Consider the following 27,101-nt stretch of genomic DNA (forward strand, 5'->3'; position numbering starts at 1 on the left):
ACATGATGTCTTGGTTTTGGGTAAGGGTTTTGAAGGTTTAGGATCAATAGGCATAGGATTCTTCTCTTCATTTAAACTAGGATGCATGGAAGAATGTTTTTTAGGTTGACAAATAGGAGATTCTGGGTGCTTCCCTTTGTGAGTTGTAGGAGGTGGAATTGTAGTATATAAACAAGTAATAGAGGGTATATGGAGTAGACCAAGTCCATCATGAGGAGGAAGAATAGGTATATAATGAATAAGAGGAATAAAATTAGGATCTCTAGGCTTTCTCAAGGAGATGATCATATCATTCTTCAACTTTTGATAAGATTGAAAAATAGAATCTCTTCAAGGCTTAGAAGGTTGAAATTATTTATACCAAAAGTAATCAAGATTAACATTTCCATGCCTCACCATGGGTTGATACATGATATGATTAATTGTTATGATTTTGTCATGAAGAAGGAATTTCAAACACTTATGAACAGTAGTAGGGATTGCTTTCATGGAATAGAGCCAAGGATGTCCCAATTTCATACAAAATTGAACGGATGTAGGAATGATAGAAAAATTGACATCTAAGAACTAAGTACCAAACCCAATGGGAAGAGTAATGGAAAAAATAGAGGGACAAGAAAAACCATTAAAGATATTAATCACTACATTAGATTTATCATATGTTACTTGATGCAATTGTAAGGTATAAAGATATTATTTAGTTATCACATTCACCATACATGTTGGATCAATGAGAACCCCTCATGAGCATCCCTTGTGGGATTATGTCCTTCATCCTCACAATCATATATAGTGGTCCATTAGGTGCTTCAATAGTCTCACTAGGATCAAAGGTAATACATAACTTCTTAGAAGGTGTACATTTATTAGTAAGATTCATCACATTATTAGAATCAAGGCCAAGATCATTACTAGAAAAGGCAAGATGCTCATACTCAATCACATTAGTAGCATGAGAAGGAAAAGGATTAGTAAATATTTGGAAGTTTTGATTTGGAGAAGCTACGGATTTATTTTCTTTGTCATTCACACTAGCTACAGATATGGTATTGTTATCAATAAGGTCCCGAATTCTACTCCTTAGAGAATAACACTTTTAAGTGTCATGACTAGGTTGATGATGATATTGGCAAGAAGCTTTGGAATCATGATAAGGTGGAAAAGGTTTGGATGTGTCAATTGGTTTTATGGGAGGGATTTTCAACACATTTTTATTAAATAATTGTGTCATAATGCTATGTAAAGATTCAGAAAGAGGAGTAAATTATTTTCTAAAATACTTGGATAAAGGAGGCACACATGTTGTTGTGGTTGATAGCTATGTATTGTTTTTATCGTTGAACTTGATGAATCCCTTGTTCAGTTTAAACTTCGTAAAAGGTTGTTGAGCACTTTCATTCTTATCAATCGATGCCATTGACGAAGATTTTTTATTTATATATTTTTTAATAGATAAATAGCTGTAGAGGGGCAACACCCATTTTTATTACCTATTAAAAAATTTACAGCCTGCTTCAAAAAAGGAGCAGTAGGGGGAAAGAAACAGGTGAAGAAAACCCCCTACCATTGCTCCATAAACAATCATGGTTCAGAAAATTAGGAAAATATTGTTGATACAGAGCAAGGCCCATGGCCATCAACCATTTTCTATCCACACTTAGTCACTATTTAAAAACCTATGCTAATAGTATTACATAATAGCCTATACAAAGTTTTAACAGGCCCATGGCCGTATTCAAGAAAATAACTACCCGATAAACATCATTTATGGGGACGCCAAGGTGGTTATGGTTCCCATTTTTGTCGAAACCCTTCAAAAATTTCAAAAAATTGTAGTCATTAACCTGGGCAGAAGTAAAACTATGGAGCCTCACCTACAACTGCTCCCAAGCCTCCGGTGATGGGGTCATCTTCCTCCTTTGAGCTCGAGTCAAGGGAACTATGCTCCGCAGCAAGAGTGGCATCTAGAATGACAGGGCAATCCTTACCACAGGTGGCATGTGTTGCTGACTGAGCTTTATCTCTGGGGTGCCTACCATCATTAGGAATCCATGCATCTCCACTGCCAAAGCCCCATTGGTTTCCATCCTTAATATTTCCATTTTCCAAAATTCCAATGTCCCTTCAATTGACCAGGGCTTCATCTTGCAAATATTTGTGCCTCCAAGCTGAAGTGAACCGAGGTTGCAAACCAGCCACCTTAAGAAGGCAGGAAATGTTCCTTTCTTTCTCAAGCCATGACCTTGTCAGAGCTTCAAAGTCCAGGGAGTTCACAATGACATATTTTTTAACCTCCACTCCATTCCCTAATCTCATGTAGAAATTTTGAGGCAAGGGGGTTATGAGATTCCCATCGACATTGTCTAATGCAGAGTCAATAGCCCCTAACCATCTATGTTTGAAGGTCATTTCGGTGATATTTTTGGCCAATTGCTTGGAAATGCCCATATACAAAAGCATTGCAAGGAAGAAAGCTGCAATGTTGACGTTGGTTCTATATCTATGGAAGGCTTTCAGGAATTCTGTGCCCAAGACTTTCTTAATGCAATGTAGAATTAGAGGGTGTTTGGAGTTGAGCACTTCCAGCATCCTCTTATCTATAACTTCCCCTAAGAAGGCCATCTACTGGCAAGTTGCTTCTAGCAGGATATGGGTTTCTATATCTTCGCAGAGAGCTGAGCAAGAGATGCGGTGAATGAATGAGGGGCTATCTTTCTTAATTTATGTCTTCTCTTCCAAAATCTTGGAACTTGAGGGCGAGATTTAATTCATGCTGCCTTAGTGTCCTTGTAGATCTTGAAGATTGTGTCATTATTAAAGCCTTATGCCACCTAAGTGCCTTTTCTCAAGGCATTATATAGCAATGATAGTCGTATCACGTGGCAGGGATGTTGTCATCATCGCACGATGTGGATTTAGACAGTCTGTCCGCTTCAATATTTCCTTCCCTGAAAACATGACCAATGCAGAAATATTCCACTTTATCTAATACAGCCAAAATTGGTCGTAACCATTGATTGAGATGCCAACTTGGCATCGATTTCTGACGAACAACATTGATGACATTCAAGGAATCACCTTCCAGGTGAATTTTTTTAATGCCTAACTCCACCCCTAGTAGTAGTCCGCACAATGTTGCTCTGAATTGTGCTTCATTGTTCATTGCTAGGCCAATATCCTCTGCTATTTCTTTAATAAAAATTCCCTGGGCATCTCTCACAATACATCCAATACCACTTCGGCCAGGATTTCCAGCGGAGGCTCCGTCAAAGTTTATTTTGCACCACCCCTCCTCCAGAGGCTCCCACTTGACCTTCAGCCTTAGGTTGCCAGCTGCATGATGGTTCCCATTTCTGAAGAGGGATGGGATTATTAGTTCTAGAAGGGAAGTCATTAGTTTTACATCCCATTTTGTCAAAATATTTTGTTTCAAATTTTTCTGCTTAGAAGCTTCGTTCATGAGTTCAATCAGGCTTTTCTCAATTTTCCTGCATAATATAATTTGAGGCATTTCTTTGTCTTGGAAGATTCTGTGATTGTGTTCTTTCCATGTTTCCCATATTATTAATGAGGGAAGGATGTTATATATATTTCCAAATAGCACCATTTTCTGGCTTTGGGCCATATCTGGAACCACTCAACAATTCTTCTTGGAAATGGGCATTGTAATTTTAGTTTTCCCATAAAATGCCACCAACATCTATTAGAAAATTTGCAATGAAGGAGGAAGTGAACCATGGTTTCCTCATTTTGCCAGCATAAAACAGATCTGCTTGGTCCCTAGATCCCAAATTTCCTTAATCTATCCCTTGCTAGGATCTTTTTTTGATATGCCATCCAGGTGAAGGACCCAACTTTAGGAAGTAGGTGTTTATTCCATAAAAGGTTTAATGGCCACTCTTTCCTGTCGATTGCAGCTTCTTTTAACTTATAGCCAAAACATTCTTTATATTTGCCGTTTGTAGAAACACAACATCGAATAATATCCTCATCTAAAGAAGGACATATTAAATGATTCTTGATTACTTCGTTGTATATGTCTTTGTGGACTTGATCAAGGTTTAAGGGATCCATAGATTTCAAATTCCATTTGTCACAACCATTCTCATTTGTAACAAAACCATAATCATAGACCTTTTATCCCTAGAGGCTGCAAGTTTCTCTCATTACCATCTGAAGAGTAGGATTTTGAATTAGAATTTCCTTACCCCCCAGGAGTCATGCCAGAAGGAGGCACTTTTTCCATTCCTAATTTCCCAAGAGGCATGATCGCTAATGATTTCTCTACAATCTAATATGAAATTCCAAATTGCCGATCCTCTTATAGGATTGGCAATGGTAAGTATCCTTCTGGGCTCCATTGAATCCAGGTATTTCTTTTTGAGGATCCTAGCCCATTTTTGGCTACCACCACTACATATTTCCCAGACCAATTTGGCTCCCATAGCAAGATTCATTAATGATATTTGTCTGATACCATCTCCCCCTGCATATTTTGGTTGTGAAACCTTATTCCAAGCAATCAATGGGAATTTTCTTTTGTCTTCTGAGCCTTTCCACAAGAAGTTCCTCATGATCTTAATCAGTTCCTCTTCAATATTCGAGGGTAACCTAAGACATTCCATTGAAAAGACTGGAAGGGTAGATAAAATAAATTTTACCATCATAAGCCTAACAACAAATGATAGCCATTTACCTTTCCATGTTTCAAGTTTGGCCTTGTATTTCTCAATTAAATGTTTCCAATAACTAATTCTGTTACTTCCTATAAACATGGGCGTTCCTATAAATTTCCCAGGGAATTTGCCACTCTTAAATTTAGAATTCTTGAGAGTATGCCTTGAAGTATAGGGTTAGTGTTGACAAAAAAGAATTCTGATTTATTCTAGTTGATTTTCTGACCTGAGGCTTTACAATAATCATTCAGGCATGTTCTAATTGTCCTAGCCTCTCTTTTATTTGCTTCCCCAAAGAGGATTGTATTATCAGCAAATTGTAAATAAGTTGATTTTTCAATCCCATTTGCCACTTTAATCCCTTTCCATCGCTCCTCCATTTGAAGGGTAGAGATTGATTTGCCAAGGGCTTCGGCCATGATAATAAACAAAAAAGGGGACATATGGTCCCCCTATCGGATACCCCTTAATGCTGGGAAGAAACCATGTGAAGAGCCATTAATTAAAACCGAGAATTTACAAGAGGCTAAGCAACTTTCAATTCAAGCAATCCATTCTTTACACAATCCAAATTTTCTTAAAACATCTGTTAAGAATTTTCTATCCACCATGTCATATGCCTTTAAAATATCCAGTTTGAGTATCATGTAGGAGTTCTTAGTTTTCCTTGCCGTGTGTAAGGTTTCATGGGCAATAATTATTCCTTCAACAATTGATCTCCCTGGTGCAAAACCACTTTGCTCGTCTGAGATAACATGATTGAGGAATGATTTCAGTCTAGTGGCAATTACTTTTGTCACAATTTTGTAGATTGTGTTATAGAGCGAGATAGGCCTGAAATCGCTCATTCTTTCAGGGTTCTTCTTTTTTGGGATCATAGAAAGAAAAGTATGGCTAATTTCTCCAAGCATGGTCATCTTTCTTCGAGATTCCTCTACTGCTCTGAACAAATCCTGCTCAATGATATTCCAAAATTTTTTAAAAAAAGCCGCAAAGAAGCCATCTGGGCCTGGGGTCTTATCTGGATTTAGCTGAAAGGTTTCTTTTTTGACTTCCTCCATAGTGATTTCTCTAAACAACTCTTTATTTTGATTCTCTTTAATCAAAGGAGGAATTGAGTTTAGGATTCTATCTCTAGCTTCTTGATCAGTCTAAGCAACCCCATTCATGAGGTTTTCAAAATACTCTATTGCTTCTTGGGCTATATCTTCTTGATTATTGGCAATGCTTCCATCTATTCTTATTATTTTTGAGATTCTGTTTCTATTTCAGTTGGCAATAGCAGATTTGTGAAAGAGGCTTGTATTTCTATCTCCTTCTTTGAGCCATAGTTCTCTATTTTTTTGTCTCCAATGAATTTCCTCTCTTCAAAGAATCTCATTTAGGTCAGATTTTAGACCCTTTTCCTTTTGAAACAGGGACTCATCCATTCCAAGGTTAGTGACAACATTAGACACTTCTTCTAATTCTACTATGATTCTGATTTTATTCTTATGGATATCTTTGAATTGGGTAAGGTTCCATTCCTTGACTTTTATTTTAATATATCTAAGTTTCTGATTTAACTTGAAAAGCCTAGAGTGATTTCCAGGCTCTAATTCATTCCACTAATTCAATATGAGGTCCTGTAGAGAAGGATCTCAAAACCACAACTTTTCAAATCTAAACGGGGCTCCTCCCAATAATTGACCTTTATCAATCATCAAGCATATAGGGTAGTGATCTGAGCCTACCAGGGAGAGAATTGATGATTCTATCAGATGATTCTGCCCCAACCAATTTCTAGCCATCAAGAACCAATCCAATCTCTCTACAATACTTGTGAAACCTATTCTCCTGTTAGTCCAAGTAAAAGTACCATTCTTAGAAATAATATCCATTAGGTGGTTGTTGTCAACAAAATACTGAAAGTCTTTCTGAGAGGTGCCCAATCTCTATATGCCACCCTTCTTGTCTAACTCAACTAGAATAGCATTGAAATCACTAGCCAATATGCAATTTCAACATTAGTAGACTGAAGTTTGTCAGATAGCAGATTCCACAAATCTCTTTTTTCACCAATGACTGTTGGGCCATAAACATTAAATAGATTAAAACTTTAATTAGTACTTAAGTGGGTTGCTAAATAATGTTGCCAAAATTTTCCTTCTCCTAAAAGTGATATTTTCATTGTTAATGGGTTCCAAAGCATTCCCAATCCACCCAAAGCTCCATCAGACTACCTAATTAGCCCATTCCATTGTTTCCAAGATCTCAATATTTTGTCAATTTCATCTTAGTGCCATTTAATTTCTTGCAACAACCATACATCTCCTTTTGTTTCATCGATTTGATGCTTGATTAATCACCATTTGTTAGGGGAATTAATGCCCCTGACATTCAAGGATAAGAGTCCCATTGTTCTTGGGGAAGGAAGTCTCCCTTCCCAACATTAAGTTTTGTTTGTCCATTTGTTGAACCTACAATTTTTAGCAAAGTCTTCCTTCATTTCCTTCCCCTTTTGCCTTTGGTTTTAATATTTGGTTCTTTCATGCTAGAGGTAGTCTTCTCAAGGCCTTTAATAGTCGTATCCATGATTATTGATGCCTCTGGGCTAAAATCCTCTTCCCATTCTAAGGCAGAGGAATTGTTGGATTTTGCCAAGATCAAGAGGTCAATGAAATGTACAAGATAGAGACATAATATGGGACAAGAATAAACTGTATTCTCATCAATAGAAAATGATCAACAATCAACTAGATTATCGTTACATACAATGTAGATGAGTCTGCTTATATAGGCAAGGCTAGGGATATGTATGAGCACACAAATATGACATGTGGCTCAATAAGAAACAAGGGTAGGTAGGAAATAGGTGTGGGTAGGTAGGAGAAATAATATAATAATCCACATGAGGTGGATCACCCACCGAAGGTGGAATTATCACTCCACAATAAGTGGATATGATAGTGTAATAACAAGATCAACACCATAAGAGGTGGAATTTCTCCTACACACACTATCCCAATGTGACACAAACACCCAAGTGTCTCATATCCAAACTACTATGAAATGCATTATCCTAAGTAAACTTAAGTAAGTGTAATAATATCCATAATGAATAATTATTTACACCAACACCCCCCCTTAAGTGCAACTTAGGGGAATGCACTTAAGTCTACAATGCAACTAAGCAATGCAAGATGGGTCCCGGCTACGAGGCCATGTTAGGTACCCATGAACAAATGCAAATGCATGCAAACCAATGCAATGAAATCTCTCACAAAGTGGGGAAAGAGAGAAAAACCCAATGGGAAAAAACCCTCCCCCAAAAGAGAGATGAAAGCTATACAAGAGAACTCTCATAGAAGAATGTGAGGAACAAAACCCCATGTGAGGAAGAAGTCCCCCCCATATGAGAGAAGAAGAGAAGTCAAACTGTGATCCTCCCTCAATGAAGAATCTGCACCAATGATAGAAGCTCGATGTATGAAGAAACTGCTCCACGAACGTCGAACAACATTCCTCCCCTTAGGAAGAAACAAAACCAAAGGTGTATCCATGAAGTCTCCCCAATCGTGAAGGGAAGATGTATGAAGAAAACTCATGATGAAAGGAATCTCTGAAAACTGCTCAAGTGTCCCCATGTCGATGCTAAAAGATACCCCTTCCAAAGGTGGTAAACTGTGCCACACTGCTGAAAAAGGAACTCCAACATCTAGTGAAGATGAATGTAGGACAATATCCAAAGACTCATGTGTCTCCTCAAAGAATAAAGAGACCTCCTCCAACTGTTGTACATAAGTATCCACAATCATGTCAACCTCGAAAGAATGATCATATAGAGAATGAACAAGAGGGTCAGAGTGTGCCCTCGCAACAATCGAAGAAGGATCATCTTCATCAAAGAGAAGATGAATGTCATCAATGATGTCTCCCAAATCTGCAATGTAGGATTCCACAAACAAACCTGCAATGTCTGTCATGTAATCATCCCATGAATCTGAAGCTGGAAGACAATGTATATCCTGCTGCACTGAATCACATGAAGGCAAAACTGTCGCACTATCTACATCATCAGGTGCAATAGGTGATGTGATATCAATATGAGGAGATGAAGTACAAGACTCAAGAACTGGGTTACATGTGAGAATCCCCATGTTCAAGTGTCCAAAGTTCTCCTCAAAATCTGAACCATCACAATAAGTGTGATCATCATGTGTAGAATCATCAAATGTGAAATCATCATCATCAACAAAATCTGAAAAGGAGTATAACCGAGATGCATGATCAACCACCCCAGTTGCAATGATAGCTCTAGTCTCCATGTCTCTAATAAAAACTGAGTTAGGTGTGAACTCCACAACTCTCTTAGTTGTGCCATGTGTGATTTGATAGATAGAAAGGAGATTGTTTGTCAAGTGGGGTACACACAACACATCATTGAAGGAGTTATCCCCAATGTCAATAGATCCTTTCCCAATCACATCCATGTATGTATGATTGCCCATCAAAATCTGTGGCATGGTGCAAGGCTCAAATGTAGAGAACATAGACTGTGAAGATGCCATATGATGAGAAGCCCCTGAATCTAGAAGCCATCTCTCTGAATCATGACTGATAGTAGCACATAGAGCTTTTCCTTTTCTTGTTCCAAAAGAGTGAGTTTTTCCACTTGTAGAAGCCATGAATGCTTGCCCTTTTCCTTTTGAATGTGAGGAAGTGGAAGTTGATGAATCATCCTTCTTGTATACTTTAGGCAAATCAATGTTATGCTTTTTGATGATATGTGTGAGTTCATCAATCTTCTTAGTATGGCAACGATGTTCCTCATGACCAATCTTTTTACAATAAGCACAAGTAGGTCTCTCTCTCTTTGGTGAATTATCTCTCTTGGAAGAGGATGAATCTCCTTGTTGTGGAGAAGATGGTTCTTTTTCCTTAGGTTTTGATTGCCATTTCTTCTTGTTTGAGTTGTCCTTTCCTTGATTTCCTTTGTTCCCTTGATTTGCTACTAATGCTTGAGACTTAGAAGAATCCTTAAGAATGCCCATGCTTATCAACTTAGTTTGTTCCATCATCAACATTTCATTGAAAGCATCAAATGTAGGCATTTTGTAGCTTGAACCCATTGTCATCCTATGAGTTTGGAAACTAGAAACAAATGCTGCATATTCTTGTGGAAGTTTCCCTATCAAGTTGAATATCAATTGAGTATCCTTCTTATCAATACCACAATCTTTGAGTTGTGCCCTCAACTCATTTGCCTTAGTGACATAATCTTGTATAGTATCAAAGTTCTTGGGATCTAACATGGTGAGATCACTATCAATTTGATATCCCCTAATCTCATCAACTTGACCATACAAGTCTTGAAACTTTTGCCAAGCATCCTTGATTAGAGTACATTTCTCAATATGAAAAATGAGATCCTTTGATACATACTTTCTTAAGGTACCAATTTCCATGATATTTTTAGTGAGCCAATCTAAGTGACCAACTGGATCAGCCTTAGGATCAGTTCGAGCAACAATAGTTCCATCAATGTAATGAGTGAGTCCTTTTTCCATAAGTTTACTCCATGCATCAATTTTCCAAGTAGCATAGTTATGTGGAGTTAAGAGAGGAAACTTAGAAGAACCCATAGCAGCAAAAAGGAAAGAACAAAAGAGCACAAAAGCACAAGAGACACCCCCCAAATTCAATCAATCAAAGTACCTCCCCAAAAGTGATGATTTTGGCACTTTATACTTAGTGCGATTACAATGAGCCACTTGCAAAACAAGGCAAAGTGGGATTATGATGCAAATTTTACAACTTCTCAAATGAGATACAAGAGACTTCAAGCAATAGTGCAATGAATCTAAGTGAGATTCAAGCAAATATACAAGTACCAAGAGAGCCAAAAATGGCCAAGATCTGAAAGTACAATTTCTACTTACAATGACATCAATCTGATAGCATCATGTGAAAGTAGACAAAAAAATATGCACTTTCAAAAAAAAGGCACCTAAAAAGGAGGTCGGATGACCCCAAACGAAGCCTCTGAAGTTGCAAAAACTGGGATTACTCAGGGACAGTCACCAAAAACTGCGTTTTCTGAAAAATCCGTGCATCAAAATCAAAAAATTCTTTCACCACTGCGGAGAGCACGAAATTCTAGCCCATTTCAAAAAAAATTGCACCCAAAAAGGAGCAAAAATGAGCAAGTTATGGCCATTTGAAGTTGAACTGCAAAATCAAAAATGCAAATGAGAGGGGGTCCAAAAATTTTCAAACCCTGCTGATGTGGCACTGACGTCAGCAAAACACTATGTTAAATTTGACGGCCGTATGATCGTCGCCAAAACTTCGCCTCTCTGGCTGACTGGGCGTCCGTACTGTATGGACGGATTGCGTGGCGTGCTGACTGTATGTTCCGTACTGTACGAAAATGCTGATTGTGCAAGGCTGATTTGGCATCCATACGGTTGACATGGTGCGTTGACGTGTCACTGTACGGAGGATCTGATGTGGCAGGGTGACTGGGCGATGATGACTCGGCGTACGGTTTTCCGCGTGGCGATGTTCGTGGCAGGCCGAGAGCACCGGAAGTTGTTGCCGGAAGCGGAGACCGAGATCCTGTCACGCGGGCGGAGCCGGGAGTTGTCCGGTTGTCTTCGGCGGGGCAGGGACCGGCGCGGAGGAGCAGGGGAGCTCGGAGCGGCGGACGAGCGGCGCCGGAACGGAGGGAGCGGTGCGTGGTGCCGGGAGTAGAGGGAACGCGGCTCGGGCGGTGGCGTGGACGGAGGACGTCGGTGTGGCTGACAGCTAGTACGGTCTGCGAAAAGCCTACAACCTGCGCAGGTACGAGGGTACGGGGTTACGGGGGTCTGCGGACCCCCAAACCAAAAAAAAATTTTGATTTTTTTTTTTGCCTTTTCGGAATTTTTGATCTTTCAATTTTTTTTGATCGATATTTTTGATTTTTTAATTTTTTTTTCGAAAAAATTTTCAGACAAAAGGAAAATTATTTTTCGAAAATAAATAATTATTTTCCGAAAATCCGTACGAATAGGGCAAAAATGGAGGAAAAATTTTTCTCACCAAAATAGGCCAACTTTATAACCAAAATTCATGGAAATGGCCTTCCGGACGCAATGGCGAGGTCGGATCTGGTCTAGGACGCCTCCAAATGATGATGCTCCTCAGATCTGCCTCTTGACGTCACAATAATGCCTCTTCAAGACGAATCAATGAAGCTCCAAAAGTTCTGATACCATGTTGGATTTTGCCAAGATCAAGAGGTCAATGAAATGTACAAGATAGAGACATAATATGGGACAAGAATAAACTGTATTCTCATCAATAGAAAATGATCAACAATCAACTGGATTATCGTTACATACAATGTAGATGAGCTTGCTTATATAGGCAAGGCTAGGGATATGTATGAGCACACAAATATGACATGTGGCTCAATAAGAAACAAGGGTAGGTAGGAAATAGGTGTGGGTAGGTAGGAGAAATAATATAATATTCCACATGAGGTGGATCACCCACCGAAGGTGGAATTATCACTCCACAATAAGTGGATATGATAGTGTAATTACAAGATCAACACCATAAGAGGTGGAATTTCTCCTACACACACTATCCTAATGTGACACAAACACCCAAGTGTCTCATATCCAAACTACTATGAAATGCATTATCCTAAGTAAACTTAAGTAAGTGTAATAATATCCATAATGAATAATTATTTACACCAACAGGAATCAATTTCTCCCTCTTCCAAGACAGTAATCTCCTTATCTTTGTTATGAGGTTCTATAGTGGAGTTTTCTTGTGGGGATTCGATCTTGTCCTTAATTGCCAATTTACCTTCCATTCTATTCGATCTTGTCGAAGCAGCAATTTGGGATTCAATATCAATCTGTAATACTTTTGTTTGTTCAAATAAGTTTTTTAATGCTCGAGGGCTCCCTCGCATAAACTCTTGGTTTTGGAGGGCAATAAAAGGAGGTGCCGAATTAAAAAGGATAGACTCGATAAGTGGGATGTTAGTCTCATCTTGCTTGGTATCCTAGGAATCATCCTTATCAGGCGTTGGACCATTTACCTCCGATGATTCTGTTTGTAATTCATCCACATTAGGGTGCTGCATACAGGCTTCATTTTTTAGAATTGTAGCCGATACATCACAATCAAGCCCATCATGGTCTATAGAGAAATATTTGGGGCAAATATGTAGTTGATCTTCCCTATCAACTTTTTGAATCCATATTTTCCCTTGGCCATGATTTTTATTTCTTCAGGGATCTTAGATATATGCTCAGTGCTGATATAGATTCTAATGAAACTTCCCCATAGTTTATCCTCTAGAATATTGTCCACTGATACAAAGGTTCCGAGGCATTCACATATATCTTTTATGAGGTCTATGTGCTAGTAGTCTGATGGGAAATTGTAGAATCTAACCCATAACTTACTACCAGGAAGAGGTTGGTTCCGAGGGTTGAAATTCGGTTGCCAATCAAAGATATGAACTTCAATTCCTTCCAAAAAATAGGGACCCTTTTTCATGTTCTTCAGTTTATCTTTCTTATTCATACATTCAATCATAAAAAAATCCATTTGGGAGACAATTAAAGTTTATGTCCTCTCCATATTGAGATCTGCACCATGATTCGAAGTATCCTTTCCCCCATTTCCCCCCTCCCCATTTAGTGAAAAAGCATAATTCTTATAAATTTGACTGAGCAGTTTTAATCTTTAAATCATCCAAATTGATAGTAGGTATAAATTTTTTCCTTACTAGATTAAATTGATGTTGAGGTTGACTCCTGGAACTAGGATACCTCCTTCGATCCACTCTAGGAATGGGTTGTAGGTTGGATCTCCAATGCTTGGCCTAGTCCACTTTTGATTTTGAATTTTGCCTGAATCGCCCATTCCGTGCCATTTGGTGATTTTCATTACTCTGATAATACCAATTTGGATCAGAGTGTTCCAATTCCACCCTCGAATTCTAATTATTGGAGATAGGTTTCCAATTGTGGGCTAACTTCGACGTAGGGTATTTCACATTGCAGAACCAACGATTGTTGTTCCATTTGAAACCATTCTCTTTCTATTTTTCCTAATTAATTGATCACTAATTTCCATTTGAGTAAGGATTTCCAAAATTTATTTGAGGTTTGAGGTGTCCATTATTCTATTTATAACTTAATCGTGGTTGGCAGGTTTTTTGCGAATTGACCTCTATTCGGTTATCCGCATGGTTTCCAAAGGTTGTTTTGGTCAGGGGAAAGACCTTATTAGCATCATCACTCCATGAGCCAATATACCCCTACGCCATTCACCATTGGTTGAGGGATTCAGTCTTCTGCTCCTCGACAACTCGCATCTCCTCTTCTCCGCTCCTACTCCTGCTCCCACTCACCTCCACTTCTAAATTTGTCCACTAATTACATGCAGGTTTGTGTGACCAGGTTACTACTTGATTTCTTTACTTTTTTCTTCCTTTATTTCGTCTGATCTTCTTCTTAGATATTTCTCCTTTTTGAGATCTTGCAATCTACTTATAGTAATCACTAACTGCTATGAATATGAGAAGTTCTGCTGCTGTTTGATCTGGCATTGGCAGAGATTGTTCAAATTAACTGGAAGCTAATAATTATGTAGTGTGCACAACTATATAAAGGAATTAAACTTAGAAAAGATAATATTATCCCTAATATATTTTTGGAAATTAGAAAAAAAAAATTTATTTGAACATCTTCATAAGGCATGGGCTAATAAATTTGAGAATACAAATGCTTATATCTACCAATAAAATCAACCACTCTTTCTTTAACACCTTACTTACAATGTATCAAATTAGTCAATGTAATCTTAGGACAAATATTATTATGAAAGTGTTAAATGAAAGCATTATCCAATTGTTGAAATGATGTAATAAAATAAAGAGGTAAAGAACAATACCATTGAAAAGCTTTATCCCTAAATGTTCTAGTAAACAATTTAGCCAAAAGTCTTTAATCATAAACAAAATCACTACACAAAGTTTTAAATGTTTTCAAATGAGTCATGGGATCACATTTTCTATTATAGAGCTCCAATTGAGGGACTTATACATGTTTAGGGGGGATAGCATGAAAAATGTCATTAGATAATGGGCTTTCTACATCAAATGTGGGCATATAAAACTTGGATTGGTTCATGTAGCTATTTGTTGTTGCAAGGATGAGATGGTTTGAAATAGGCTATTAATGGTTGATTCAGTGGATGGGTTGAAATTAGACATGTTGGATTCGGATGGAAGAATAACATTGGTAAATGAAGTTGGAGGTTGAGAATAGGGAGGTGGAACACTGTGATACATAGGTATAGGAGATGATTGGGTGACAATTGGAAGACTTACGGAAGGAGGGATGAAAGAGTTTTTATTAGCAATTTTTCCCCCTTGACTAACATGTGTAGGAATAAACTTTTGTGGGGAATAAGCCATGATGTTGGATGTGAAATTGGGCACACTAGTCACCGAAGTGGTTAGAGGAATAGAATAATTAACTTGACTAGGAGGTTGAGTGTAACTAAGGGCTTCAAAATAAATTTTTAGAGGTATGATATTAGTATCAGCAATATGAGCAAGGCCACACAATAAATGAACACCAGTTTTATCAGTTTGAATCATTCTTTTTAATCCTTCAATCAATGGGATAACCTCACTCCCTAGGTATTGTTGACTCATCCATTGTTTAAGATTTTCAAATTCATTGTCAATGTTCTCCAATTGGTGAAAAAAAACCCTAGTTAGTACTTCACCCTCATCATGAGAATTATGTAAAGAAGGGATAAATAACATCAATTGTTGGAATAGAAGAACCACCCACATTCTCATGAAACAAGTCATCCAAATTAGGCTCCATATGCTTAGTAATTAAACCTTGGGAAGCTTTAATTCTACAACTTCTTCTCATGGGAATATTATAGGTAGGACGAATAGTAGTAAAACTCATGCACAAAGGAGAGAAATTTGAATTTGAATTTGAAAATTAAGATTACGAAATACAATTTTTTGTGAAAATGATTAATTAACCAATTAATTAATGGATATGAGTTGTGAATTTGAAAGATTAATGCATCTAGATCATAGCACAACATTCATTAAGATTAGATTTGAAAATTAATTTGAATAATTATGCAGCCCACATGATAAATTTTTGAATTAAAAATTAGGGTTTTTTTAAATTCAACCACTAAATTTATGTAATTCAATTTGAAATTGAGATCTACAACTGGAAATTTAAATTAAATGAATACTCAGATCTATAATAATAAATCTAAATTAGACAACCCAAAAGATAAATTTAAGAATTAAAAATTAGGGTTTTTATGAATTTAACCTCTAAATTCTTAAAATTCAATGAAAAATTAAACTTACAAATGTAAATTTTAATTTGAAATGCATTAAAACTCAAATATGAGAACATAAATTAGAATTGTAAGTGTAAGGAGTCGGGTTCACTAAAATGTGATGGTGAAAATTTAGGGTTTCCACCACAAGAAGGATGAATACCTCTAATTTTTACTTAGGGACCATTACATTAAAAGAGGATTGTAAATATAATAGATCTAGCCACAAGACAACAAGGATAAAGGCTTACAATCATATTGGATTTATTGGATTAGATTGGATTGCCCTCTTTTTAAGTTAAATTGTACTAAAAAAGTTAAAATTGGGGTAAATGTGTTGGAATTGATGTAAAAATGCATGAACAGTAAGCTATTGTCATTGGATCAAGCCACAAACCTAGATATGAGGATTTTAAGAGTAAACAAACCTATTCTTAGAAGGAGCTCTTGATTTGTCAAGATCGGGATTATGGTCGCTCTGGTCCTCTACACTTTTTGAACTCCAATGGGATTGATTCGTCACTATGAATGAAGAAAGTTCTAAATATTTCATCTTTGTACTGACTCCTACACACAATAGAGAACAGAAATAGGTTGGGAATAGGGGTTTTTCTTAGGTCAAACACCAATTTTGGAATTAACCATGAAATATAAATTAATGATTAAATTCTAGTAATAGAAATGTTCTCCTTTTGAGGGAGATGCTAAATAATTATTGAAACACAAATTCTATACCTCCTTGTGAAGTTTTGTTTGTCTCCATATGGAATTAGGGTTTCATGAAGTCTTCAACAACATAGAACATGTCTGTCAACTCCAATGCTTGAATCTTGACATTATCTATACTCCAATGCTTGAAAGAATATTGATTGCTTTCTCACTTTCTTGAATGATTGAGTTGATGTGTGTATGCTCTATTGTATTGAATGTATATCAAAATGAGAGGGGTAGACCTCCTTTTATAGTTTCTCATCAAAAATCAACTTAATTCTCCAACATGAGCCAACACGGAGTTCAAATTCCCACCCTAACCCTATGATCATTACGAGGCCCATAATTGGGTCCTAATTGGGATGACTAGGGTGTTGGGAACTTTGGACTTGAGGGAACTAGGGAGTCATTCCCTGGCCGTGCCCAATCAGAGACTAAAAATTTAGCGAAGGAGGAAGTGTGACATGAAAATAGTGGCAAAATTGCATTAGTATGAGCAAAATTATGTCCTAGTTAGGCCTTAGGGCATGAATGCCAAGGTGAGGACCCAAATGTGGATAAAATTGTAAGGGAGTACAATTTAGGATGCTAATATTAGAAACACAGTTGTCGTTACACAAAGAGATAAACCTATTAATGCCTGATATAATTGTGAGACTTAATGAATCCACAAGAGGCAATCAAGCCATATAACAAAGTTGTGTGCTACACTACACAACATAGGGAGACCAAGGGTGCACACCTTGCAACAATCCCTCCCTAGTGCAAGCGAGGGGTTTGAATGCATGATCCAGGCTTTAATACAAAAATAGAACCAAATACATGGATCATTGATTCTAGATATTCAAACCATATGAGCGGTGACCAAGACAGATTTAATAATCTCAAGAGATATGATGATGGATCAGTGAAATTTGTTAGAGAAGATGGTGTGACTATTTGAGGTATTGAAATTATTTCTATTGATGGTAAGCATAAAACTAATAATGTTTATTATGTTGAAGAATTATACCATAGTCTATTAAGTGTTAGTCAGATGTGTAGAAAAGGTTATGAAGTTTTGTTCAATCGTACCAGATGTGTGTTTAGAAAATAAAAGACTGGTAAAAAGGTTACAGAAGGGTTTACAACAAGTGGTATTATAGCTTGGGTCATAGGTTCAAACCCCTCACTTACACTACACAACACAAGGAGACCGAGGGTGCACACCTTGCAACACTAATTTTATCATTTTTATTTGTAATTATGGTTGAAGTGATAGGAAGGTAGAATTTGGAAACGTATCTCAATGGTTAGAGATATTGAGCTTGTTATGCATGCTCAATTCACAAATGATTCTTTCCTCTTTGGTGAGGCCTTTGTCCATGAAGCAAAGATGATTTGAGAAACATTAGAACTTGGGTTGCTTCTCTAGTTATATAAAATTTAGGTTAGACCCCCTTTACAAAATCTATATCTTATCAAAGAATATAGTTTCAATCCTAATATATGGTTCATTAATAGTATTAAAATATAAAAAACCAATAGGAATTGGGTGCAGGAGTTAGTTGGTTCAGATGGCTTCCTTCTCACTAATAAGGTAGATATTAAGAATGAGGTAGTTAATTACTTCTTCACCATGCTCAAACCCCGACCTCTATTGACCCTTGAGATGGGTTTTTTATCTGAGGAGCTTCTTGGGATTGTCTGCTCTATTATTATCCATGAAGAAAAAAATAATCTAACTCGCATTTTTTCTAAAGAATAGGTTAAAAGTCCACAGTGTTCTCTATGGGCATGTTTAAGTCCCCGGGTCTGGACTATTTTCCTCCCTACCTCTTCTAGAAATACTGGGACATTGTGGGTTAGGATGTCACCTTAGTTGCTCGGGATTTTTTATCTTTTGCTAGTCTTCTAAGAGAGATCAATAACATGCATATTTTTTAATTCTTAATAATAATGGGGCAAACAAAATGATGAACTTCAAGCTATGATTCTTTGTAATACTCTTTACAAGATCTTTTCTAAACTTCTTATCAACAAAAGTAAACCCCATCTTAGTAAGATAATTCATGATCATCAAAAAGGGTTTGTTCCTAGCCATTCAATTTTTTATGTTGTTCATCTAGTTGATGAATCCCTTCACTCTATGGAGAAGAGAAATATAGAGTGCATGATTCTCAAATTGGATGTTTCCAAGTCGTATGATAAGGTTTCTTGGCCTTTTTATTCTAAGGTACTTAGAAGGTTTGGCTTTGATGGTAAATTCCTTAAGTTGCTAGAAGTGTGCTTTGGTTCACCCATGTTCTCTATTTTAGTTAATGGTTCCCTTCAAGAATTTTTCTTGTATTTTGGTGGCCTCAAGTAGGGAGACACTTTATCTCCCTATATTTTCATTATTATGGTTGATGTTTTAGGCACAAACATTGAGACTAGCATCCTTTGAGGATCCATAAAAGGAATTAAACCTTACTCTACTCTTCTAAGTATCTCCCATCAAAAATTATTGATGATACTCTGCTACTTGGGGTAGTGTTGGTTTTGGAAGCTAAAGGGTGGATCTCTATCAAGTATCTAAGTACACGAGAGTGTTTGATTTGATTATCAATTTAGATAATAGTGCTCTTAGTTTTGAACTATGAGATTCGAACCATGTTGGATTCCTACTTAGGCCTTCCTCTTATGACTGGTAAGGTGGAGAATGGTATCTGTTAGGTATGATCCAAAGAATCCAAAGGAAACTTGTGGGCTATAAGGGTTCCCTCCTAAGTAATGTAGGTAAACTTTATCTCTTCAGAGCCTTTATTTAGAGTGTTGTGGTGTATTTGTTGTCCTTATTCTATATTCCTCCTACTTGGGCTATGAAATTAGATCAAATCCAAAGGAGGTGTTTTTGGTCAGGTGTGGAACAGAAGAATAAAATTTCCTTAGTTGGCTAGGAATGTTCTACTCTTGTAAAAAATTAGGTGGTCTTTGCATCAGAATTTACCACTCTCTAAACTCTACTCTTATTGCTAAGATTTGTTGGAGACTTATTATGGATAAGCTGGATTGGTTAGTTATTATGAAATATAAATACATGCATGGAGATAATAGTAGCCTCTTTCTCTATAGTGATGAACTTCCTAGGGGTTTATATATTTGGAACAACATCATAAAGTCCAAGACTCTGCTCCAGAAAGGTATACATTGGTAGGTGTATTAGGTTTTGTAAGGATCCTTAGGTTTTTTATTTCTCCTTGGAGTTTCAACTTACCTATTCAGCTATTGAGAATGTTTTGGTAGATAGATTCAAAACTCTTTTAGTGAATTATTTGTTCCCTAGCCCCTTTTCCCCCAAATAGAAATTTTATTTCAAGGAGTTTGTCCCCTTATTGTAAACAACTTCTTAGGATTTTAAATAATTTTAGATTCCTCAAATTGGATGTGAAGGATATGTTCATGTGCACTAGAGCAGTTCTAAGGATGGACAATACTCTGTCAAATTAGGTTTTTAGCTTCTCCTTCCTCCCCCTCCTTCCTCTTTCAATTCATTGTATATTTGAAGGTTGAAAATGCTCCCTAAGGTTTTCTTTTTTTGGTGAATGTCCTATCCTAAAAGGATGTTGACTATAGACAACCTTAAGAAGAGAGGATTGTAGATGGTGAATAGGTGTTTTCTTTGTGAGATGGCAGAGGAAAGCGTAAACCACATTTTGTTGCATTGTCCCTTCTCTTGATTTATCAAAAAAAATATTAATAAATTATTCTTTATTTCTTGAGTGTGGCACCTAGACCCTAAGTTGGTCTCTACCTGATGGACTCCCCCATCCCCTCATCTTCTCATTTGTGAACTTTGGGGGTAGGCCTTCCTCCATATGAGCTGGAGTTTACGGAAAGAACACATCAATAGAATCTTTAGAGACCATAAGACTCACTGAGAAGCTGTATCCTTTTCTCTTATTAACCAAGCTAAGGATAATATGAAAGACTTTGGTAAATATAGACACTCCCACCCTCCCTCAAATTTAAACTGGAATATCGCTTGTAACTAGGAGCTAATAGGTCCATCCCTTCAAAATTTATCTTCTCACCTATTGGGTTTAAAAATAGTATTAAATGGTCCTTCTACAATATTGTTTGGTCAAAACTTAATTTTGATGTGTCTTCTAAAGGTAATATGGGTTGGGCCAGTGGGGGTGGGGTCATTAGAGATTTGAAGGGAAATATCATGGTGGCCTACATGGAAAATTTGGGCTCTCAAATGCCTAATTGGGAAAACGTAATGGTGGCTTTCTTTGGCATCACAATTGTTAAAGACAAAGGTTACCAACAAATCATTATTAAAGGTGATTCAAAAAATGTAATAATGATATTGCATGAGAAATTGAAGCTAGGTACCAAGACATGATTGCTACACTTCACCACATTAAATACCAACATACCTTTCAAGAAGGAAATAAAATTGTTTCCAGATTGGAAAACTTAGGTCCTTTTACTGAGGGCCATAAAACCTAGACAACGTTACAATAATTATCTGAGGTTGTTCATGCTATGATTGTTGAAGAAAATAATCTCGATGATATTTAAAGATTTAATTATTTCACTTTTAGTCTCTTTCCTAGCCACATTGTACTATAATTATTTATTGAAAAGGACTGGCTTTGTTAAATCTTATGATAGATACGCTTTTAGAAATACCACCCTTTGTTTTCTCTTCGCCAAAGATGATTTTAGCTATCCATCTCTGATTCCTATACTTGGTTTTACTATGCATACCATGGGTGGGGACCTCATCTGGATGAAACCTGATAGTTGTGACAAGCTTAAAAATAATTGGTTTTTTGGAAAAAGGTGGTGGAAGGAAATTTGGCGACCTATGTGGAAGGAATGAAGAGGTTCAACCCTACCCTGTCTGAACAATTTGTCAAATATTGGGATGATGGTAAAGTTAAGGTGTGTGGAGTGAAATTAAATATGTCTATGGAGATTATTACAATTGATGTAGGTCTGGTGGTTGAGGGCATGACCTTCACTAAGAAATTGAAGGATAATTACAAAGAATATTTTAAAATGTTCTTGAAGCCAGGAGAAAATGTGGACCATTATCAGAGTGGTTTCAATAGGAATTGTTGGCATTGTGTTGTCATTGATGTCAACCAGTATAGGAGGGCTACCAATATAAGAGATGTGTGTGCAACACTGTCATGTATGCATACAGGATGTGATATCTTTAAAGTCACCTAGTGATATCCCTTATGATGTCAGAGCGTAGTTTTAAGAATACATATTCGAGCCTTCTTTTCTAAAGACATGGCTTATGATGTTAGAGCTTGCACTACAGTAGAATTGATTCCTAGTGGATCCATTAAGAAACATTCCACTTAACTTTTTGAAACCAAGGACCCATTGACTAAAGTAATTGTAAAATTTAAACGTAGAATGCACGTGTGGACTATCTCATTTTTTAATGTTGTGGACATACTTATTATTCAAAATTAATTTAAATATTTAATCTTAGGATGGACATGTCATTATTTAATGTTGTGGCTTATCTTGTTATTTAAATAAATTATAGAACTTAATATTAGGATGCACCTATGGACTATCTCATTATTAGTACTTGCATTGAACTATTACTATTGCAATCACTATTTATTAACTAGGGTAATATTATAAAGCTCTTGGGACCAATTAGAGTGTATTACTTTTCAAACTTAATTATTAAATTAATTTTTTGTATAGTGTCTATGGATAATTTTTAAACTTTTAAAATTAACAAAAATAATTTGTGGCTATTTGAGTGGCCAAAATAATTAGATCCTAAGTGGATTTCATGGATCGACTACACATTAATCTTGGTGTGAAGTTTAAGGAATAAATATACCTCACAATGGGAAACTTATCTTAATTCCTAGTTTTATAGGTCTGTCATGCATTGAAGTGGACATAGATTTGCATTTGTATTATGTTACATAATATACTATTATTTAACAAAAAAATAAAATTACACAACTTTATTATTGAATATGATAATTATAACTATTATAGTCCACCAATTTTTTTCTTTTAAACATAAAAATATTGATATGTCAAAATACAATCGAAAAAGTTGAAAATAAATAATATATAATGAACATAAATATAAGATGGAGATTGTGAAACTATCAAAATGGGAGGAGGAAGAGGCGAACTACAAATAAATGAGAAATGCTTCTAGATAGAACACATTGATTATCAAACAATTGACTTGATAGATGAAATCTCTGTAAATCTGGATTTGACAATCATTTGTAGGTTTATTTGGCCTAAATAAATTCGTGCAAAAATAAGGGTTTGGATTGAAAGTTCTTGGAATATAGAAGTGATAATCAAATTTATGCCAAATAGATTCTTTATTGTTATTTTTTCTAGTAAGAAATAATGGGAGAAGGTGTTGCAAGGAGGATTGAGGCTAATGGACAATTACCCATTGTATATGAAGAAGTGGTTCCATAATTTTAACCCACTCACTGTACATCCATACGACTCCCAAGTTTGGATCCAATTGTATGATTTTCTTATAGAAAATTGGTCTAAAGAATGTCTAGAAAAGGTCAATAGATCATTATGGACATTAATCAACATTTATGCAAACTTGGATAATGGTGATTCATACCTCTTTGCAAGGATCAAGGTGGCTGTAGTAAGGCAAATACCAAGTGATGTTAGGTTTTGTGTTGGTGATAGATGTTAGAGTATTCGGGTCTTTACTTGATTAATTAAACCATATTTGTTTAATTATTTAATTTCCCTTTATCTCTTTTACACTTAAGCTAACATTAGGTGCATAATAATTAATTCTTTTATTAATTATTATGTGCAAGCCTAGGTTTTCCTTTTAGGGTTTCTTGACCTATTAGAGGTTGGATTCTTTTCCTTTGTAATAATTTCATTATCACATTACATATTTTGTGAATATCGAGCTCTCATCTTTTGAGCATATTTTTTGTGTATTTGTTTTTTTGTTATTGCTTCCTTGCATCTCCATGTCATAGGTTATTCAGCTTGGAGAGATCATTTGGGCTCATGTGGTGTTGTATTTCTCAACTCTCACATAGTATCAAAGCTTCAGATCTGTAGCTATCTGTTCTTGTTTTGAGAATTCTTGCTTCAAAGCAGATCTGGGATTTCAGGAAGTTTTTTTATGCACCTAGGGATAGCTTTTTTTTCTAAGAACTTTGGGCATAAATGGACCTCACCATCATGCTTAGAAGGCCCAAAAACCCCTATAGTCATATAAAAATTTCTTAGTTTTGACTCCTGAGCCTCTGGGGGTATTTTTTCTCCAATACCAGGCCATACGGCCCTGACATGCAATTCGAGAAAAAAACATTTTTAAAAAAAATGCCTTCTTATGGTATGTAGGCCAAATGATTTTTTGTTTGCAAAAAAATTAAAAACAACAAAACAAAAATCAAAAGGCGAAGTGTTTTTTACAAAAATCAAAATCTCTTTTTGGAGGGGTTTCCCCATGGTACGCATGGTACCATGGGCCCCCTGGCTCCACAGGCCCCATACCTGTCAGAGCAGGCCCCTCCTCCAACCTTGCCAGTGCCCGCCCTCTGGCCCCCGCTGGCCCTTGCACTTGCTGCCGTCAGTGCTTCCTCGACCCCTGTCGGCCCCGCATTCCTGGCCCTAATCAGCCCCCTATGCTCGCCGCTGCCGACCTTCTACCCGCTGGCCCTTTCTCTCGCTGCTACTGATGCTTCCCTTACCCACACCAACCCCGCCAAATTGGCCCCCACCGAACCCCTACGCTTTCTGTCATCGACCTTCTACCCGCTGAACCCTGTGATCGCTGCCGCCGGTGCTTCCCCAGCCCCCACCAACCTTGCCTTCCTAGGCCTCATCAGCCTCTTACGCTCCCTCGTGACCGCCTCTCCTCCGATCCCTGCCAGCCTTCCCCGCACGTGCCCACAGCTCCTCCAAAAACCACAACACCTCCACCCGATCACCACAGCACCACCCGCCCACCACCGGAGCACCGCCCATGGGCCACCTCCACTCGACCCCACCCCCGTGGCACCTCCCTCTTGCCTTTTTTAGGGGGGGTTCATTTATTTGCCATAACTTGGGCAAATAGAGTCTTTTTTAAGAAAATGAATAGGCATCAGAAATTTGGTTCCGAGCCAGACCTCGTGGTGTTGGAATTTTTTTTTTCCATTTTTTCTATTTGACTGTGTTTTTTTCCAATCAAAGTGGGGTCTCTTTTTTGCACTCCGGGAGCCATAAAATGAGAATCCGAACTCTGTTTTTCAAAAAAATTATATCATTGGTGTTACAGCATCATTTATTCCTCATGGTAAGAGTGAGTCATCCTTTCAATTTTTCTGTTGGAGTCCTAATTCGTGCTATAATACCTTGGTTCAAGTTCTTAGTGCGTCTATAAATCCTTTTTCTTGTCATTTAAGTCGGGTTCAGATAATTGGTTGAACTCTGTGAACACGTCGAACCATTTTGAACTGGGTTCAACTGGTTCATTTAGGTTCCATAGGTTCCAAGGTGTTCGGGAAAGGTTTTTCACACTAATGTTTTCTCTAAAGTGTCTTGCAGCGGCTCTTTTTAAAAGTTCCTTGTTCGGTGACATAGCACTTTATTTTTTGTCGAGTGTTGAACTTATTGAACTAGGTTCAAGGGGTTCAAATATGTTCAACATGTTCATTGTAGCTCAAGTGGTTAGCAGTTTGACGCGGCATACATCTTGAACCATTTGAACACTCATGAAGTTTGTTCAAGATGTTCATATGTGTTCAATATCGGTGGGTCCTATAAGTTTTAATGATTTGATAGTGCATTCATTGCCAAATATGAAGAGGCAGAACCATATCTTAAAGTGATGTCACTCCTTAGTTTTTCGAAGTAAGTAATCATTTCGGGAACTGGCAGTTACTTCAAAAACACCGCCATGCATTCAATGCATGCGTGCGAGGTCTAATCCACAAACTTGCCACACTCAGACTGAAGTTGTGAAATTATTGCATTTAATGTATTTGTATCATTGCCTTCCCTAATAAGATGTGAAGAATTGTTAGTACTCCGCACTTGTTACTTGTTGCTGTATCTTTGTGTGTTTTCCCTGGATAGGAGTCTTTCTTGCTGCTAAGCCATCATCTGATTGTTCAACCATGAAGGTGAGTTTTTCTTTGTTCTCCCAGTGGTTTTCCTTGCATTTTCTCTTGTACAGAAGGTTTCTCTGTAATCAATTTAGGTTTATTGTTCAAAATTATGAAGTCCACACTACATTTGTTTGGAAACGTTTTTAGCTTGGCATCCACAGAAACTATAGTTAGTGATACTGATTTAAAAGGGGAAAACCTTGAAGTGTTGAAAGAAAGGGTGTTCAAGGGGATTGATAAGTCTTATGGTGTGGAGATTCTGAGTAGTGGTCTTGTAGAAGTTGTAGCCTTTCCCCTGGCAATTCCTTGTCCAGAGTTCATTCGAGAATGTATTGCTAGATATGACCCAGTGTTTAAAACCATTAGGAGAGATAATGGCGAAACCCTTCTTGCCATTAATCATGAGGTAATTTCTTCAGTCTTTAAGATACCGGATTACCAGCTCTCCAACTTCTCTCCTGCTCAGTCAATCACCGAGTTCAATGCAGACAGAGCCGGACACCGAAACAATGTAGCGAAATTCTAGCTAAAGGTTCCTCAAAGAGGTGGTTCAAGGTTACCTAAGAACCCTAATAAGAACCACATGTTGCCACATATTCATGATGTGATGCTTTTGTTGCACCAAGTCAGGGGATCTACTGAGGCGTATAGTTTTGATGACTGGATTTATTGTTATGTGCAACTAGTTCTAGAAGGAAAGCAATATTTGGATTGGGTTGAATTGATCGCCGATTCAATGAGAGAATAGCTGAGTTTGGCTAAGTAGTTCCAACAAAACTTCTTTATGTCCTCATATCTCTTGTATTGTTTGGCTTGTGTTAAAGAGTTAACTGGTATACCAAAACAGCTCACTGAGGAAGATGTCCCCATATATGAGTTTTATCCTATGCTGTAGAAAGAAAAAGCTTTACAAGATTTCAGAAGGGTACACAATGTTTTCTTGGGTGATATGTGTCATGAATTGAAGAGCGCAAAAGATAAAAGGATTTTTGATGATGCACAGACTTTGATAAAGAAGTTCGGTAGTTTTTACATCCAAATCCCATGCTTTTGTTATATACGGGTGGGAGGTTTTGAAGAGGAACCCTTCAAGCTTTCCCACTTCTATTTTGATAGCTTTGTTCTAGCAAAAGTATGCAAGCAACTAACCTCTGTAATCAAAAGGTGCAGCCTAAGGACAAATGGGAAGGTCATTTTCCCATACAATTGGGAGTGTTGT

At 37.1% G+C, this 27,101-nt stretch overlaps 1 protein-coding gene across 1 annotated transcript; it reads left to right on the forward strand.

The window, feature by feature from the left end:
• The first annotated feature begins 24,254 nt into the window (after window positions 1–24,254).
• LOC131062670 (lysine-rich arabinogalactan protein 19-like) lies at window positions 24,255–24,812 on the forward strand. Its single transcript, XM_057996378.2, has one exon. The coding sequence runs from the start codon at window positions 24,255–24,257 to the stop codon at window positions 24,810–24,812; it is 558 nt and encodes a 185-aa protein (XP_057852361.2).
• Window positions 24,813–27,101: the final 2,289 nt, after the last annotated feature.

The sequence above is a fragment of the Cryptomeria japonica genome, chromosome 3, assembly GCF_030272615.1.
Source record: "Cryptomeria japonica chromosome 3, Sugi_1.0, whole genome shotgun sequence".
NCBI classification, from domain to species: domain Eukaryota; kingdom Viridiplantae; phylum Streptophyta; class Pinopsida; order Cupressales; family Cupressaceae; genus Cryptomeria; species Cryptomeria japonica.

What these genes read in the sequence shown, in the direction of transcription:
- LOC131062670 (XM_057996378.2), top strand. Translation starts at nt 24,255, where the DNA reads ATGGGCCCCCTGGCTCCACAGGCCCCATACCTGTCAGAGCAGGCCCCT.